Here is a 20152-nt window from a genome sequence, read left to right as displayed (position 1 = left end):
TCAGCTAACGCTGTGTGGCTAGAGAGGACATGGCAATCCCTTTTTCCACACAGATTCATATAGGTTTGGATTTTGTAGTATAAAAACACATTGAGGTTTGTGGCCATAACTAGACAAAATATGAATAAGTTCAAAATGTTTGAATACTTTGGCAGAACATAGCAAGACTCTACACAAATATATTAGTGCCTTAAAGATACCAAATGAAACACTTGGAAGGTGTGATGTCAGGGTCTCACCTGTGAGGTACAAATGTCTCCAAAGCTGAGTCCATGTTTACTCTGTTGCCATAGCGACAGCACTGGAGGTCTTGAATGATCTCTAAGCCTTTATTTCCTTCAGTCTTGCTGTGATCTGGCTTTGTGCCTAAAATTTACACCACATAATTATTGTCTTAATTTGCCCAAACTAAGGTCTTGGACAGTGAAATTAATGAATATTTCATTATGAATAATGGGAAAAATCCTAACAATGCTATACAGTTTATTTCTTTTTTAGACTAGAATATATAGTATCTTGTTGACAGTTGAAAATTTATGTAATTCTACAATATATGACTCTTTCACTTAAAAGAAAGGCTATTAGATTTCCATTATTGAAGAGCAATACTTTCAGTCTTCAAAGATATACACACCGTTTTGCAACAGGATTCTGAACTGCTCCACAGCATTTTCCACATTGACCTGGTAGAACTCCCAAAGTTTGATTTGAGGAAAAATGTCCTCCCAAAACACCCTGCGGAGAGCCTAACAGAGGCAGCAAAACATAATCATCATTGTAACACCACTTAATCTTTTCATATTAATCAAAAACCTTTATCAAACATCTCAGAAAGTATTGATTAATTTCAGTCGTAAATGAGGAGAGAACTGTGACTTTTGTGAAACTGTGAAGCTTGGACTTCAGTTCACATTACCTCCAGCAACAGGTGTAAATGACCTTACTAGTATTTTGTGTTTCCTCATGTAAATGAGGAGTATTTGTTGACATGACAGTCGAGGCTTTTATTTTGAAAGGGCTTGGAACGGAAAGGTGTCAAACTGTAGACTGCTCGGTCATCGCGGAGAAAGAGAGAGAGAGCGCGCAAGGGTCGGAGCGAAAGGGAGATAATTAAGGAGTAGTTCAAATTAAGGTGTAGACAATCAGTTAATTGGTGCTTGGTTGATGAGGGAACAAGGTGAGTATTTTGTTGTGTAAATATATGTTTAGTTTTCCTGCGGAACGTGTAGTTCGCTATTGAGTGTGACTGTTATGTTTTGCCACTAGATGGTGCTAATATTCTTTGGTCAACAGTTGAAATACGTTGTCTTTTATTTCATGACAGGGATGTTAGAGTTTAATAAATAAGTGTATTGTAAAACATAATTATAGTATAAGAAATTACATAAGGTATGTTATTCATATGTTAAGGTAAAAGATTCATATGTTAAGGTAAAAGGTTAGAACAACACTGTTTGAGTTACTAATGGTATTTTATTTGTATATTTTGTAGCTCTTACGGTGTGTTCACATACAAAGGCTGTACAATAAAGGACTGTGAACCATCAGTTTGAGAGACCATCCTTTCAACCGGGACGCTACAACAGGATCTAATAGTTCAGCTGTTAGATCAGTTCATGAGCTCTATGAATGTGGGTTAATCTCGCCATCAAAAATGACTACAATCACATCATTGCTATGAAGGCAATGATATGATGACAGAAAATCATTACAGTTTTACATCTCTGTGACCTGGGGAATTAAGTGTTTCAAAGATTTCTTTCTTTTCTATTAAGCTACCTAAGAGGTTCCTGTTGGGTTAAATTTTCTAAATATGACTAAGTTTAATAATGTGAGCAACATGTTTTTATTCAGTCAGTATTTAATACAACATAATTTTTTGTAAATATAATTATTCAATTCTTTTTAAAAATGTAATTCATTTCAAAAATAGTACTTCATGTTATAGATTAAAAAGAAAACAAATTATTAAGAAAATGGCCACTTATTAATTGTTAGTTTTAGTTAGGATGGTGCTTTCAAAAAGATGGGGAAATTTGTTTATAAGGGAGAATAATGAGAATCTCCACTATTCTAGGAGTACTGGGTTGCTATAGAAATCATGAGCCATGTGTATTTAACATAGACAAATCTTTAATTTAAATTGGGATTTTTTCTCCACTGAATAAACTGACTTAAATAAAAGTTTGATTTAATTTCTAAATATACTAGTGTGAAATTATGCCACTTGAATGCAAAATTCTGTTTCATTTAAGGATTTTTACACAATTTTATAATGGTTTCCAATAAATTTGTCTGTCTAAATATACAAGGTGTATTCTGCACTCACATTTAGGTGGCGCTCGTTGGTAATGTCAGAAGGAAGTCCCTTCTCTTTGTAGCGTCCATCTGCTACCCTAGTGGTTAAATGCCAGATAGCTCTGTCCAAGACCCAGGCAGGACGCAGATGAGGAGAATTCATCAGGTTGTAGCCACACTCTGGATGTTCCTTTATCCACACACTGTTTGCAGCTAAACACAAGCAGATAGGCTGGATTACTGACAGGAATTGGTTGATCATAAAACAAATTTTCAGATATTAAGATTATGAATTATTAATATTTTTATTTGTCAAACTTTGTGCTTGGGGATGGCGATGAAGCTATTCAACTAAAATTGCAAAAAGTAAAATAAAAAAGAATCAGTAGCAAATAAGTAATTGTTGAGTGTCTCACTGAACTGTAATTATTACAGACTTTGTAAAGTCCCAGTGGAATTTTGAAAGACAGTAAATCAACCTCTATATTTAACCTTTCAGGCTGTCTCATTTCACGTTGATCTATTCTTGGAGTAAAGGGAAGTAGCAGTGAGAAGGTTAGAGAGCGATTCAGTAGGCACACGTACAGTGCTAATTTAGGACAGCACAATAAGTACATAGATGCAGAGGTTGCTACACACTTACTGCTGAAACATAAAGGACCCAAAAAGAAACTAAGAAGCCAGGGACATTAGAACAAGGGATAATTCTGCAACGGGCATCAGAAAAACAAGGGAAACTAACAATACTGACTTGAGCTACTTGGTCATTTGCAGTAGACAGTTTAACAAGAGGGAAATTTCAAACAAAACTTCCTTTTAGATTTAGGTTACTTTATGTAACCTAAACCTAAGGTATACATACAGCTTAGTCAGTCCTTCCAACCATCCATTTTCTTCTGCTTAATCCAGGGTCGGGTCTTGGGGGTAGCAGCTCACGGAGGGGAGACTCAGACTACCCTCTCCCCAGCCATTTAGGGCTGCTCCTCCAGGGGAATGTCAAGGTATTTCCAGGCCAGCTGAGAAACCTAGTCCCTCCAGTGTGACCTGGGTCTTCCTCTGGGTCTCCCCCTTGTGGGACGAGCCTGGACCACCTCACTAGGGAGGCATCCTAACCAGATGCCTGAGGCACCTCAACTGATTCCTCTCGACATGGAGAAGCAGCGGCTCTACTCTGAGTCCTTCCTGGATGATTAAGCTTCTCACCCTATCTCTAAGAGAAATCCCAGACACCCAGAAGAGGAGTCTTTTTTTGGCAGACTGTATCTATTATCTTGTACTTTATTGTCTAATATGCAGTTTAATTCCCCTGCAATAATACACACGTGGACAAAATAGTTGGTACCCCTCAGTTAATGAAAGAAAACTCCAAAATGATCACAGAAATAACCTGAATATGACAAAGGTAATAACGAATAAATATTCTATGAAAGTGAACAAGTGAAAGTCAAACATTGCTTTTCAAATGTGCTTCAGCACAATTATTTAAAAACATAAACTCATGAAACAGGCCTGGACAAAAAGGATGGTACCCCTGAAAATAATGTGACCAAAGGGACATGTTAAATCAAAGAGTGCCGACTAATTAGCATCATAGGTGTCTACATTCTTATAATCAGTTAGTGGGCCTATATAAAGGGCTACAAGTAACCACTGTGCTGTTTGATGACATGATCGCACTATCCAACATTAAGTCCACTTTGTTTGAACCAAAGTGGACTTACAGTGGAGTACACCATTGTTGAAAACAAATCCATGGGACTGTGGGACATCACTAGCTGTAACTGACTTAATAGAAGAAATTACCAATACAACAATTGTAAGAAATCAGCTTTAGGGGTATTCACAGATCTAAAGACAGCTTTTGATACAATAAATCATAATATTTTAATTAAAAAATTAGAACTTTATGGAATTCGGGGAGTAGTTTTGAACTGGATGAGGAGCTATTTAAAAAGCAGAAAACAATTTGTGAAGATAGGAGATATTGACTTTGACTGGAGATTGTGAACGGGGTACCTCAAGGGTCAGTACCGGGACCAGTTTTATTTAATTTGTATATAAACGACATAAGCAAAGTGTCTAATGTATTAAACTTTGTGTTATTTGCTAACAACACGGATATTCTAGTCTGGTGAAAACATACAACAATTTCTTTCCATAGTCGCATCAGAAATCAGTAAATTAAAGAAATGGTTTGACAATAATAAATGATCACTAAATTTAGACAAGACTAAAGTCATGTTTTTTGGAAACTGTTCCAAATTGCTCAAATTCAAGTTCAGATAGATGGTGTAACTCTAGAAAGGGTATACATTAATTTTCTCGATGTAATAATACATGACAAAATTAGTTGGAAACCTCATATTAAACATTTACAGAATAAAATAAATAGAAGCTTATCAGTCCAGGCTAAAGCTAGACATATTCTAAATAATAAATCACTTTATATTTTACATAACTCTCTGATTTTGCCATATTTAACATATTGTTCAGAAGTGTGGGGAATTAATTACAAAAGCTCTTTACAACCACTGAGTATCGTACAGAAACAAGCCATTACAATCATCCATAATGTCAGTTTTTGTGAGCACACATACCCATTATTCTTAAAATTAGGGATGCTCTGATCAGGTTTTTTGCAGCCGATTCCAATCACCCATGAGGGCCAATCACTGCCGATCACTGATGATAACCGATCACTACCGAGCACTTGGATTTCCTGCTAATTTTTTGCTTTAGGTATAAATGCTACAATGTGATCTGGCAAAATGGAAAAATGATCTGGCAATAAATTCACTTAATTTAGACATAAAACATGCCAAATACTTGCAGGCAAAATACAGCAGCTATTCATTCAAAAGGACAACTGAAAAACCTGCAATCAGTAAAACAATATTTAACAGTAAGGTTCCCAGTACCTTAAATTATACATGAGTCGAATAAATCTCACAACAATGCCTATATCAAATAATGTCAAGTAAAAAAGGAAACCTTCATTCAAAGTCAAATGCAGTTTGCATCAAAATAAACAATACTGTGTTACTGAATCAAAAACTTCCTGAGAACATGGTATTGTTTTGTGCTGGCTCTGATCTTTTGACTGAGCGGAGTAATTCTGCAGAACACATGGAGGAGGCAGAGGAGCTCCATTTTTTCCCCCAGAGATTATGTGTCTTATGTTAGGACATAGCGAAAGGTTTAATACATATGTAAAATAATTTGTCTGTTTAAGTTACATGCTGCAGCTTTTAGCAGACTTTCGGTGTGACAGTACACGGGTGGAGCAGAAAGCAGTGTCTGTGAAATATTACTACCAGTAGCGAGTAGCGGCAGTGTTCTGTCAGATCAATAATGCTCTGAAAGTGAATGGGGAAGTTTGCGTGTTCATCATATGCTGTCAGAATAGCATACATGAAGTAATACATGCTAATCGCTAAGTGGGGATGTCATACAGCTGTTAATAACAAAGTGTATGACCATCTAACTTCTACGTCATAATTAAATAAAACCATATGGTAATGACAGCGTATGGCATGACAGATAGGAATCAGTTCATACGCTGTGATTGTCAGCCAGAACCACAAACCACTGAGGCCGCCGGGCCGAGGCACAGGCACACACACAGCAGAGCCAGCTCCTGTGCGACTTTCAGGCTTGAGGGAGGGCATCCAGTCTCTCAAAATAAAATAATGGAGGGGCCCAAGTTTTATAAAATTTTTGGATCGAATCTCTAACACAAAATTTGATCTTCTCTAACCTAAGGAACAGGGTCAGATCTTTCAACCAAAGAGAAACCTTGGGTGGGTGTTCTGATTTCCACGCTAATAGTATTCTTCTTTGGGCAAGGAGAGTTGAAAAAGCCAGTACATTTTTATAATCATGTGTTAATGATATACCCTCCCCTGAAACTCCAAATATTGCCAATTCAGCACTGGGTTGGATACCTATTTCAAAAGCTTCAGATAGGATCTGAAAAATTATAGACCAGAAGTTGCACAGTTTGTTACAGGGCCAGAACATGTGAGTTAGATTTACCTTAGCTATATGGCAACGAGCACAGGTTTCACTGACTTTAGAATAAATGATTGAGAGTCTGACTCTACTGTAATGAATCCTATGAAGGACCTTGAACTGAATTAGTCCAAGTCGAGCGCATGATGTTGACCCATTTACTCTACGTACTACGTGATTCCAAGTCTCATCAGAGATGTGTATTCCAAGTTCTTCTTACCTTTCTGCTCTGATCTCATTGAGCTTTACTGTACTGAGTGATGAGATGCCATTATAAATTTTGGAGATGAGACCTCTACATTGTGTAGGAGTTTGCAAAATTATGTCTATTCCTCCCCTTGGGGATAAATTGGGAAAGCAAGGACTACCGTTAAGAACAAAGTCACGAATCTGGAGATATCAAAATAGGGAGGAACCCTGTAAACTAAATTTAGAGGAAATAGCATCAAAGATAGCGAAAACAGCATCTATATAAAGGTGACTAAATTTACTCTCTCTGCCATTGGGCAAAGGCAGGATCTAATATGGATGGCAGAAAAACATGGTTATAACACATGGGACTGTAGAAAGTTTGGCATATTGAAGTGTTGTCTAAATTGTGACCTTTTTAGGGTGGAGATTACAACTGGGCATGAAGAATGTTGCGTAGGAGAGAGAGGAAGCTTTGAGATAACTAATGCAGGGAATGATAATGGCTTACATGCATTCAGTTCTAATTGGCACCAGTCAACATCTGGTTGTTGGAGCAAACAGACTACTTTTTGTAGGTTTGCTGACCATACCCTTCTCTTCGTTGTCTCTGAAGAAAATGCCTATTGATTCTGGGATCAATAGATCTTGGCAAGATGTTCATTTTAATACATGCTACTTTGCCAGCTAGGGATAAATTTAGGACACTCCACTTCTGGAGGTCGCGTTTAAGATTATTAAGCAGAGGGGTGAAATTTTTTTTTCAAACAGAACAGAAAAAGAAAGTGTCACGTTGATTCCCAAATATTTGAATCCTGTTCTAGAGAGAGGGAAGGGCAAGTCAGTTTCAAGTCAGATTCAAAGTCAGTCCCTATATATTTGACAATGGCTTTGGGTGAAAAACAAAGAGGCACTTTATGGAGACTTAACGCCAGCCTTCTAAATGATACACAAATTAAAAAGAAAATATCGGAAGAAATATCAAGATACATTAATGAGAATGATAATGATGAAATCTCTCCACCTATCCTTTGGGATGCAGCTAAGGCTGTACTATGGGAAAAATTATAGCCATAGCATCAGCTAAAAAGAAACAAAGACTGCAAGAGTTGCAGGAAGGATTAAAAGACCTTGAAAATAGACATGCTCAAAATAAAAGCCAACAAACATTACAAGAAATTAGAAAGATAAGAAATGACATTAATGATTTGACTACCCAAGAAACAATAAAACAGATGCTTTTCACAAAACATAGGTATTATAGGACTTCCGGCCGGAACACCGTAAAGATGGCTGCTCAGTAGATAGACTCCCCAGACAACCGGAGAAATTACTGAAATACTCCCGTTCAGCTGAGTAATATTGTCTTGCGAAAGCCATTTAGAGGGGGTAAGACGACAACGAAGCCCCAACGACAATAAAATTAGAAGAGGGAGGACGAAAAACTTCATGAACAGGTACAGCTAACGTATCGTAGCTTTAAGCTAATAGGACGGAATGGCTAGCCTAGAAATTTTATTAGAAGAACTGAGAGGGTGCTGCCAGGAAACCAAGGAACAACTCTCGACTATTAAAGAGGAAATACGAAAAGCAAACGCAAGGATAAGTGAAGTAGAGGAGCGGTTGGAGAAGACGGAGGAGCGAACTCAAAACACAGAGGAAGTGGTAGCAGAGTTGCTAAAGCTACACATGAGTCTGGAAGATAAGCTGGTAGACCTGGAGAGCCGTTCCAGGAGAGAGAATATCAGGATCTATGGTGTTCCAGAGGGGGCTGAAAAGGACTGTGAATCCGTGGTTGCATTTGTGGAAACTTTACTTAAAGAGGGGCTCGGTCTGGAGGACAGCGGGCCAGACATGCAGATTGAGCGAGCACATTGGGCGCTGGGACCACAGCCACCGGAGAGAGCGCCGCCACGGTCCATCATTGTGAAATTTCTGAGTTTCAAATATAAAGAGCTGTTACAGCGCAAGGGATTTGTTTGGTGTGAAAAACAAATAAATCTGGATCATGATTATCCACCAGCCATCCTCAGGAAGCGCAGAGAGTACACCGAAGTTCGGAGGGTCCTGAAAGAGAACGGGGTTCTGTTTCAGACACTCTTCCCTGCGAGGCTGCGAGTGAAACATAAAGAAGGGTCCAGAACCTACGACACCATTGAGGAAACCACCGAGGACATGGCTAAAAGGGGCCACAAAGTTAAAGTCATCAGATCTCCAGCTTCTCTGAAGGAGCAGATTGAGCAGCTGTCCTGGAGCAGAAAGGAGGGGAGGAAACAGAAAGGCTCCTCCGGTTCTACAAGAGGAGAAAATTACAAAGAGAGGCTCCGGGCTTTCAGAAGAACATCTCCACCTGCGACCTGAGAACTGAAGGATACATCATTTTCCCTCCCTGGTTTTTCCCTCTCAGAGACAAGTGTATAAAGGGCTGTTTTAAGAATGATGGGATTTTAAAAAAAAGGTTTGTTTGGGGTTCTCTCTTATTTGGGCTTCTGCCACCTGTAAGGGCCCTCCTTAAAGATATGGGAGGTTTTTCCCTTCTGGGCTGTTTCCAAGAGGCCCAACAGGGTCTAGTCAACAGACCCCTGCTTTGGATGCTGAACATGTTCTGTTTTTTCATGGTTCCTGTTTACATGTTTGTTTCTGGTTCACCTGTTTACATTCTGTTTATACTAGTTCTAGTGAGTGGTGGGGGATCTTCAGGGTCATCTGTGATATGGCAGAGAAAATTACACAAATGGGGAGGACACAGTTAAAGGTGGTTTCTTTCAATATAAATGGCATAAATAATCCAATTAAGAGATGGAGAGTTTTATCTAAACTCAGAAAAGAGAAAGTTCAAATAGCGATGCTGCAGGAATCCCATCTAGATGACTGAACATGACAAACTGAACAAGATGGGGTTTAAATCTGTCTATTTTTCTTCCCACAGCTCCGGGAAGCGATTTTAATATCTAGCTCCTTGTATTATGAACATGTTGCAGAAAATAAAGACAGGGAGGGTCGTTATATTTTAATTACAGGAATAATAGATGGCATCATGATAAGTCTTGTTAGTGTCTATGCCCCACCTGGTAGGGACTGGTCATTTTACAAGAAAATACTGGAATTAGCAGCAACAAAAAGTCAGGGTGTAATGATATGTGCTGGGGACTTTAATATTAGGTTAAACTCAAATCTGGACTCATCAAATGTGAAAACAAACTCGAAAAATATTAGTAAAAGAATGAAAAATATGATGGACGAGCTGGGATTAGTGGATGTATGGAGGGATAAGAATCCAACCAGTCGTGACTACACACGTTATTTCTCTTCTCACAATGTATATTCACGAATAGATTATTTCTTCATGTTTAAAAAAGATGTGAAGATTAGAAAATTGGGAGATTGGATATAGTCCAATTTCAGACCACAGCCCAATCTATATCTCCCTTCAGCTAGCTGAAAAAAGCAGATCCACGCTCTGGAGGCTCAATACAAACTTTTTTTTCCCATTTTTTTCTCCGAAGACTTTTTGCGGCGCTAGTGGCTCGTATTTTTTGACAGTAGGCAGACAGGAAGGAGGGTGAGGAGAGGGGGGAAGACATGCGGCAAAGGTCGTCGGGACCGGGAGTCGAACCCATGACGTCCGCGTCGAGGACTAAGGCCTCCAAACGTGGGGCGTGCTAACCCCCTGCGCCACCACAGCACGCCCCGCTAAATACAAACTTATTAAATAGTACAATCTTTAAGGAGAATATGAAAATTTAAATCAAAAGATATTTGGAAGAGAATGATAATAAAGAGGTGGGTCCGGCAATACTTTGGGATGCTCTAAAGGCGGTAGTCAGGGGAAAAATAATAGCCATTTCCTCCAATGAAAAGAGAATTAGACAACAAAAACAAACTCAATTGGAAGCGGAACTAAAAAAACTTCAGAAAGAACACTCCAAAACGTTCAAGAGGGCAACAAAAGCTAAAATTGAGATAATAAAAAAAGAACTGAATAATTTAAACATGCAAGAAATACAAAAGAAACTTATCTTTACTAAACAGAAATATTATGAAGCAGGGGTAAAATCTCTGAAGCTCCTAGCATTTAAATTACGAAAACAACGAGCTGATAGAACTATTCACAAAATACAGAATATATACACAAATAGGGTTGAAATAAACCTAGAAAAGATTCAAAAATGCTTTAGAGATTTTTTACACCCTATATTCCCAACCCAAATTGAATAATGAACAGCAAATAGATACATTCCTTTCCCAACTCTCTCTGCCCAACATTACAGGCGAGCAAAACGAACAATTAAGATCAGAGATAACTGAAGCAGAACTAAGATCAGTGATCAGAAAGTTGAAAGGGGGGAAATCTCCAGGAACGGATGGGTTTACTTCCGAGTGGTACGAAGAAATGCAAGATCAGTTAGTCCCTGTTTTACTAAGAGTTTTTAACAATGTAATGGAAAATAAAATAATCCCTCCCTCATGGAGAGATGCAATTATTTCGCTAATTCCTAAGGAGGGAAAGGATAAGTTGGAATGCGGAAACTACAGGCCAATAAGTGTGCTAAATATTGATTATAAATGATTTACTGCCTTAATCGCACAGAGAATGGAAAATATCTTGCCAGTGATAATCCATAAGGACCAAACAGGACACAGGATAACATCAGAAAAACCTTGCATATTCTAAATCATGTAGTTCAACAAAAAATAAGAGACTCTTGTACTGAGTCTGGATGCGGAGAAGGCTTTTGACTCGGTCAGATGGTCTTTTCTTTACAAAGTTATGTCCAGGTTCGGGTTCCACCAGACCATAATAGATGCCATTGCAGCTTTATACAATAAACCATCGGCTAGGATAAAAATTAATGGAGACCTATCTGATCCCTTTACTTTGGAAAGGGGTACAAGGCAGAAATGCTGTGTTTCGCCGCTCCTCTTCGCCCTTTTCATAGAGCCGTTAAGTCAGTGGATAAGACAAAGGACAGACATAGCTGGAGTTCACATGACATCTGGGGAACAAAAGTTGTCATTGTTCGCGGACGATTTATTGTTAACCATAACAAACCCAGCTCAAACTCTACCTTTACTTATGGAGGCGATCGAGGTATATGGTTCGCTCTCTGGTTACAAGATAAACATTACCAAGACTCAGGTTTTAACGATAAACTATAGTTTATCGTTAAACAATATTAGGAGCAATATTAGGAGCCTGTACAATTGGAACTGGGAAGCAGAATCCATAAAATATTTAGGGGTCACATTGCCCAAGGATTTTTCCAGGATTTTTTATGTCAACTATGGGCCCCTAATTTCAAATCTGAAATCTGACATACAGAGGTGAAATCTGATCCCTTTCTCAAATTTACACTCCAGAGTGGAGTCGGTCAGAATGAACATTCTCCCGCGCTTCCTATATCTATTTCAATGTTTACCTATCTTGATATCAGAAAGGCGTTTCATAGAGTGGGAAAGATTAATATCTCAATATATTTGGCAGGGGGAAAAGGCAAGGGTTAGGTATAAAACGCTGCAGTTAAAGAAAGAGAAAGGTGGACTGGGTCTTCCCAATCTACAGATTTATTACCTTGCAGCTCAGTTAAGACCAGTGTTCTGTCTATGCTCTCCATCCTACGATGCAAGGTGGAAAGATTTGGAAAGAACAACAGTGGAAGGAATACCTTTAATATCAGTGCTAATGGACAAGGATTTACAAGAGGGGCTGAATATACCACATGAGTCAATGCTACACACAATGCTGGATTCTTGGAGAAAGGTAATTAAAATTTGTGGATTGGGTAACCATATAAAAATACTCAAGACGGTGTGCCTTTGATTCAGCTTTTAAACCGAACAAGATTGACAGAAGATTTAGAGGATGGATCAACCACTTACTATACATTTACCCAGAATGGGGTGTTTCAGATTTTTGAGGAGCTTCAGAGATCTAATGGGCTGGAGAGGGACGACTTCTTTAGATATCTACAGCTTAGGGCCTATTTCAATCAAAATACACGTGACAATTGGGAAACATCCAAACCTGGACTTTTTAAGGTGTTTTTGTCTTTGTTGAAGTCAGGTTCATGCAAGAAACTTGTTTCCTTGCTGTACAATGGTATTCTATCCTCTAAACAAGGTGACACAAACTACATAAGAAACAAGTGGGTAAAAGAAGGAAACTTATCTATCTCAACTGAAGTCTGGGAACAGATTAACAAATTACACTGGATGACCTCGAGCTCCAATACATGGAGACAGCTCTGCTGGAAAAACACTGTTCGATATTTTGTAACTCCAGTTCAGAAAAAACAGCGGAGTAGCGGAGACACATGCTGGAGACTCTGTGGAACAATCGGGGCAAATCATCATCACATCTTCTGGGTTTGTCCTGAGATTAAAGTTTTTTGGGAGCAAATGTGTTCCCACCTAAATAACATCTTTACTGAAAGAATCCCATGTAAATGTGAATCCCTGTACTTAGGAAACATTTCATTTGATAACTGGACTCTGGATGATAAAAAACTGCTGTTAATGCTTTTGGCAGCGAGCAAAAAGTCAATCACTAGAAAATGGTTAAAGCCTGAAGCACCTACAGTTGAGGACTGGGTTAATATTGTACAGGACATTTACATTCTGGAGAAGTTATCTTTTTCTGTTCAACGTCGAAGGGAATCATTCTTCAGGATCTGGTCTAAATGGACAAACTTTGTAAAATCAGTAATTCCTGTGGACTAAATATGTCTATCACATGCAAATACTGTTGTGCTGTGTATTGTACCCTGGTTTAGGATTATGGCAAAATTATGCTCTTGATTGTGCTTTCTTTTTCTTTTTTTCTCCTAACATAAGAAAAATCAGGTCAGTCCCCCCACTACCCCCCACTCACTCTTCTGTTATGGATGTTTGGTTACTGTAAAAAAAAAACAACAACCCTGGATTAGCTTATGCTAGTCCTTCTTATACTTCCACTGTGTTGGAAGTTGAATTGTACAATGTAATTGTAACTTGCCTTTCCAAATAAAAGAAAGGCGCTGCCCACTCAACCACATGGTTTAGCACATTTTGGGTCTCTATATCTCAATATGAGTAGTGCCTAACTTAGCTTAACCTGATTGAGCCATCTCTGCCACTTGGTTGAGGTACGATACGCTAAAGAAATCCACTAGAGGGGACTGTTTCTTTAAATAGTATTCTTCTTCTTCCCCTCTCCAACCAGGAAATCAGAAACACAAAAATCTGTCAGAAAGACTGGTTGTGGTAAAACTTTGAAAGGTAGGAATAGTTTTCTGGCATATGATAGTGTTATAGACCTTACTAAACAGAATTATGTTACTTGATACCACCTAAAAAGCTAAATTAAAGATCTAATAATTTTTTTTAAAATACGCTTGACCAAACGGTTTATTTGTCACTTTATGTAAAATGTCGCAAATTAAGCTAATGTAGTTAACTTTTTTTTTTTTTGCTATAAAATCAAAAGTCATTTTCATCTATTGGTGTAAATATGAAACAATAAGTGTTATTACAGTGTTATACACTAAGAATGGTTATAACATTATCTTACAAAATAATTTTTGTGACTTTCTGAGTTGATATTAGCAAATATGGTAAAATTTTAGAATAAATGTGGGGAAATCATAATTTTCACAACTACTAACTAATTTTAACTTTTCAACCACCACTAGATGGATGCTAAATCCTTCTATGGTGCGAGGCCACACACTCTTCTCGCCCTTGTACCAGAAAATCCTCAAGAATCTGATGGTGATCTGAGCGATGATGACCAAGTAGAAGATCCTGATTATCAGCCCACACAAGCAGATGATACTGGAGACAGCTCTTTTGAATCCCTGGATGAAGAGGAGGCTCCCTCAAAAAGCAGATCTTCTACACAGCCACCTCGTAAAAAGAGCAGGAAAGGGAAACACACACTAAAAACTGTTCCCTTGGAGAAGCCAAATGACAACGCAGACCCGAGTTACGCCCCAGGCCCCAATAAAAACACAAGAATAATCTGGAAGCAGGAAGACATTGATGAGTTCCAGGTTCTTAATTCAAGATTTGAACCCCCTGAAGCTGTGCCCTCACCCTTCCAGTATTTCAAAATGCTCTTCACTGATGAGATGATTGAACATATCGCACATCACACCAATTTGTACTCTGCTCAAGAGTTGGGGGATCCAATCAAGACTAGCCCTGAAGAGATAGAGCATTTCCTAGTGATCCTTCTTTTTATGGGTGTTTTCAATTTCCCGTCACTGGAGGACTACTGACACCATGAATCACGCGTCGATCTGATCACTGACATCATGCCAAGGAGGAGATTCCAGCTGTTACGGCGATACATTCATTTCAATGATAATCAGCAGTGCAGTGAGAGTCGGGACAGATTTTACAAAATCCATCCCCTTTTTGAAATGCTTCGTGAGCAGTGTCTCCTGATACCATCCACTCACAAGCACAGTGTCTATGAGGTCATGGTAGCATATAAAGGCACAAGATCTGGTACCCTCCGCCAGTACATCGCCAACAAGCCAGACAAGTGGGGTTTTAAATTATTCTGTCGAGCAAGTTCATCCGGCATCATCCACGACCTGCTGCTTTATCAAGGGGCATCCGCGTTCTTCAATGTTGCTCTCAGTGAAGAGTAGCAGGCCCTGCCTCTGGGAGCAAAAGTGGTGACAACGCTCTGCAAAACCATAAAAGAGCCCCAGATGTCTGTTGTCTTTTGTGACAACTTCTTTACAAGTTTCAACTTGGTTCAGTACCTGCACACTGCCCTTGGTGTCAAGTGCATTGGCACCGTATGACCGAACCGCACTGGTGGAGCTCCAAAGACCTGATTAAAAGGGGGCGTGGGGCCTGTGACTTTGGGGCTGCTGAAGGGGTTCTTGCAGTGAAGTGGTTCGATAACAAATGTGTCAACTTGCTTAGTAATGCCTGTGGGATCATGCCCTTTTCAACAGTGAAACGCTGGAGCAAAGAGTCCCGCGCAAAGATCACCATCCCGTGCCCATCACTCATCTCTGCCTACAATGAGCATATGGGAGGAATCGATCTGTCTGACATGCTAGTATACCTGTACAAGACCCCGGCCAAGTCAAGGAGATGGTATCTTCCCCTGTTTGGATACATCCTGGACCTCTGCATTGCAAATTCCTGGCTACTCTACAAAAGGGACAGTGGCCTCCTGAGTGAGAAACCCATGTCTCTCAAACAGTTCCGCCTCAAAGTTGCCCACAGTTTGAACCAGTTCAGTAAGCCAGCATCCAAGTTGGCCGACCATCTTCCAGCTCTCCACCACCAGAGAAGACAGGCTACATCTCAAGACCATCACGACCAAAACCACAAACAGATGTGCGCTACGACAACGTGGGACACTGGCCTCTTCACTGTGAAAAGCGAGGGAGATGCAATCTGTGTCCAAAGGGTGTGTCCAGGTGGAAATGTGAGAAATGCAATGTCTTCCTGTGTTTGAATGCAAACCAGGAATGCTTAAAGTTATATCACCAGAGGTAAAGTGCATCTAATGCACAAAAAGAATACCGTTTTGCAGACACATAGATGAGGTTGGAAATGTGATGTTTTATTATGTTTGGTAATGTTTTTCTGTGTTTGCCATGTTTTTTCAAAGTTTAAATGAAAACAAGTAACACTAGTTCAATCAATCCTCCAGATACGTGACACTTGTGTCCCAAAATACATGATGTTGAACCAAAACAGAAAGGGTGTGCTGAGATATAAAAGCAGCAAATGTTTCTATTGTTCTGCAGTATTTTATTTTCCTTTTTGAATGTAAAAATGAATGTTTTGCACTGTTACCTATAATCAGAAGTGGATTGAATGTGAGAATTTTGTGCTGTTGCACTTTAATACAGATACAATCAAGATGGGAAAATTAAAAATGCAATATTTCCTTGTTCGACGCAATGTTTTCCTTGGTTGAAATTAAAACTAGTGTTTTGTGGCATTTTGACAGAAATAAACTGTATCCAATGCCCCAGATATTTTTTGTTGTTTATTTCTTTATAAATTAACATTTTATTTTAATTTATCTACTGTACTTGGTATTTTTATTACGTCATATACTTAAACCATTAAGTGACATCTCCACTGTTTGGTAGAGATCAATATTTTGAAAACCACAGGGTCTGTTGAAAAAAAAAATATTGATTGTGTATATGAGCCGCCCTAGGGTAAAGGAAATCCAAAGAAAAAATGCTCACAGGTTTTTTTCTTGGTGTGGTTGTTAAAAGGTTAAATAAATAATAATAAAAAAAGAACACATAGGTATTATGGGAGCAGTGCAAAATTTTCTAAACTATTAGCCTGGAAACTTAGGAAACAACAAGCAAATAAGACCATTTTTAAAATTTGTGGCAATTATAGTAATACAATAAAGACTAAAGAGGAAGACATACTATCCACCTTTGAATCATTTTACAAAAAATTATTTTCTAAAATAACAAGGGCTGAAGAAAAGGAAATTGATGTATTCATAGACACACTTGCTCTTCCACAAATGACCGAGGAGGAAAATAAACTTAGTGTTGAAATAACCAAAACCGAAATACAATATGCAATTAAGAATCTAAAGAATAACAAATTGCCAGGGAATGACGGTTTCAGCTCCAAATGGTCTAAAACTTTTAAAGAAGAACTCACTCCGCTACTTTTAAAAACTTTCAACTGGGCACTTAAGAAGCTATTATATCTCTTATACCTAAAGAGCAAAAGGATAGGTTGGAGGGCGGGTCATACAGACCAAACTCAATACTCAATGTGGATTATCGCATCTCAATAATCTCTAAAAGAATGGAGAATATTATATCAAATCTGATAAATAATGATCAAACAAGATTCATTAACAAAAGTAAAACCCAGGATAATATTAGCAGTACTCTGCACATAATGAGTTATTTACAAAAACAATGATGAAACAAAAGGCAATGATTATCAGTCTACAGTAGATGCTGAAAAGGCTTTTGACTCAGTTCACTGGTCCTACCTGTTTAAAATGCTAAAGAAGTTTCAAATAAGTGACCAAATAATAAATAATACCAAGGAGCTTTATAATAATCCAACCTCTAAAATAAGGATAAACGATTACCTAACAGATTGACTTACACTGGGAGAGGAGTAAGGCAGGAGTGTGCTTGGTCTACCCTACTTTTTGCCCTGTATCTGGAACCACTTGCCCAACATATTAGAACAAACAAAAACAATCAACGGTATTACAATTGATAGAAAAGAACACAAAATTGCATGCTATGCAGAAAATATAATTTTGTTTTTAGTGGACCCAGAAAACTCAATACCAGAACTGATGCACAGTTTAGAAACAATAGGCCCGATATCTTGCTACAAATTAAATAAACAGAAACTATTTCCTATCGGTGAGCACCCAAAGGTTTTACAAAGAAATACCCTCGTAAATGGAACACCGAATCCTTTAGATACCTAGGAGTATTACTTCATAAAGATGTTTCTAAAATTATGGACATAAACTATAGTCACCTTCATTCAGCTGTTAAAAATGACCTGGGAAAATAGAATCTCATTCCCCATTTAAGCTTAAAAGCAAGACTAGAAATCATAAAGATGAATGTAATTTCAAGATTCCTTCATCTCTTCCAAACTCTACCAATAACTATCCCAAACCATTATTTTATTGATTGGGACAAAGATATATCCAGACTCATATGGAAAGGAAAGAGGCCTAGCATTTGTTACAAAACATTACAATTGTCAAAGGATAAAGTAGGTTGGGGCCTCCCCAGTCTCAAAAACTATTTCATCTCTGCTCAAATTTGAACTCTACTTTATTAGTGCGATCCAAATTATGAAGCAAACTGGAAGGATATAGAATGTAGTATGTTCTCAGATGTCCCATTGCAGGTGATAATAGACACTAAATGGCTTGATTTGATAGACGAACTGGAAAATAAGTGGGTTAAATCAATACTAACAAAATGGAGGGAAGTTGTAAAAAAAACAAACTAAACTAAGAAATTAAGGTATTAAACTGGTTAGCAGATGACAAGTTTTCTACCAAACAGCATCGACCCCAGATTCAAAACCTGGATAACAAAAGGTATAAAAGTAATCTTCCAGATTGTGAAAGATAATAAAGTGGAACGCTTCAACACATTACAAGAAAATTATAATTTGGAAAAAGAAGATTTTTATAGATATCTACTAGAGGTGTGCCGATCGATCGGCCATCGATCAAAATTAGCCAATTTCTGTGAAAAAGTGTATGGTCGATGATCGCCGATCACGGCCTCTTATTGCTGATCACCAAAACCGATCACCTGTATCTCATTTCGCAACCTGCGTGTGCAGCTCATCTCCTCTTTCCTTCCCATTATGCAAGCAAGCGGCAACAAATCCTAAGCGATGTCACAGTGGAACTATAACGCTCTCAGAGTGAATGGGGACGTTTGCGTTTTGCAGCAGAAAATTACCTCTTGTGTGAAGCATGTCAAAATGCATCAACACAACTAATCTAATAAGACATTTAAAAAACAAGCACTTGACGGAGTTTGGCTACATCGAGGCTCACTGCAGGAAAAAAGCGAACAGACAGCAGGTAAAGCAGGGGACAACTACTAACACTCACCTGTATTAGTATTACGGTCAGAAAACTAAACAAATGACCTGAAAAATAATTTAAATCAACAAGCTAGAGGTGCAAGACGCTGGTTATGCTCACATTGTTGGACCGTTGCTACGCGCTACTGGTAGTAATATTTCATAGACGGAGCGCCGCTTCTGCTCCACCCCACTCTCACACCAAATGTCTGCTTAATGCTGCAACATGCAAGTTAAACAGACAAAATATTTTGGATATGTATTAAAACTTTTGCTATGTCCTAACATAAGACAGATAATCTCTGAAAAAATAATCAATCTCTTCCGCCTCCTCCTGTGTTCTGCAGAATTACTCAGCTCAGTCAGAACCAACCAATAAGAACCAGGACAAAACAGCCATGTTCTCAGTAAGTTTTGATTTAGTAACTCAGGATTGTTTATTTTGATGCAACCTGTTTTTAACATTGAATGAATGTTTCCTTTCTTACTTCATATTATTTGACATAGGCAGTCTTATGAGATTTATTTGATTTATGTATAAATTAGGTTGTTGAGAGCCTTACTGTTAAATATTGTTTTACTGGGCGTGATGTGGTGGCGTAGGGGATAGTGTGACCCACATTTGGAGGCCTTGAGTCCTCGACGCAGCCGTCGCGGGTTCGATTCCCGGACCCGGCGACATTTGCCACATGTCTCCCCCCCTCTCCTTCCCCCTTTCCTGTCAGCCTACTTTCATATAAGGGACACTAGAGCAAACAAAAGACCCCCTGGAGGGGAGAAAAAAACAATTGTTTTACTGATTGCAGGTTTTTCAGTTGTCCTTTTGACTGAATAGCTGCTGTATTGAGCCTGCAAGTATTTTGCATCTTTTATGTCTAAATGAGGTGAATTTATTGCCAGATAATTTTTACAGCCAATCCAGGTGATTGGTAGAGATTGGCCTCATGGGTGATCGGTATCGGAATCGGCAGCAAAAAACCTGAATGGAGCATCCCTAATATCTAAAAATAAGAGGTTATTACAACCAGGAAATCAAACAAAACACAGATCAATACAACCCAATGATTGAACTAAT

General features: G+C 38.5%; 1 protein-coding gene across 3 annotated transcripts in view; it reads right to left on the bottom strand.

Moving 5' to 3' along the window:
• agla (amylo-alpha-1, 6-glucosidase, 4-alpha-glucanotransferase a) overlaps window positions 1-20152 on the bottom strand; it is a 121362-nt gene that overhangs the window by 58948 nt on the left and 42262 nt on the right. For all 3 annotated transcript variants that reach the window (XM_032565093.1, XM_032565092.1, XM_032565094.1), the window contains 3 exons: window positions 2330-2511; window positions 635-746; window positions 240-366 (listed from right to left, as the gene is read on the bottom strand). In XM_032565093.1, the coding sequence (XP_032420984.1) occupies window positions 240-366; window positions 635-746; window positions 2330-2511 (421 nt within the window). The remainder of the gene's footprint in view (window positions 1-239; window positions 367-634; window positions 747-2329; window positions 2512-20152) is intronic.

Source organism: Xiphophorus hellerii, chromosome 6 (genome assembly GCF_003331165.1).
Source record: "Xiphophorus hellerii strain 12219 chromosome 6, Xiphophorus_hellerii-4.1, whole genome shotgun sequence".
Lineage (NCBI taxonomy): Eukaryota > Metazoa > Chordata > Actinopteri > Cyprinodontiformes > Poeciliidae > Xiphophorus > Xiphophorus hellerii.
The sequence above is the reverse complement of the archived record's forward strand: the minus strand, read 5'-3'. Positions and strand labels throughout refer to the sequence as shown.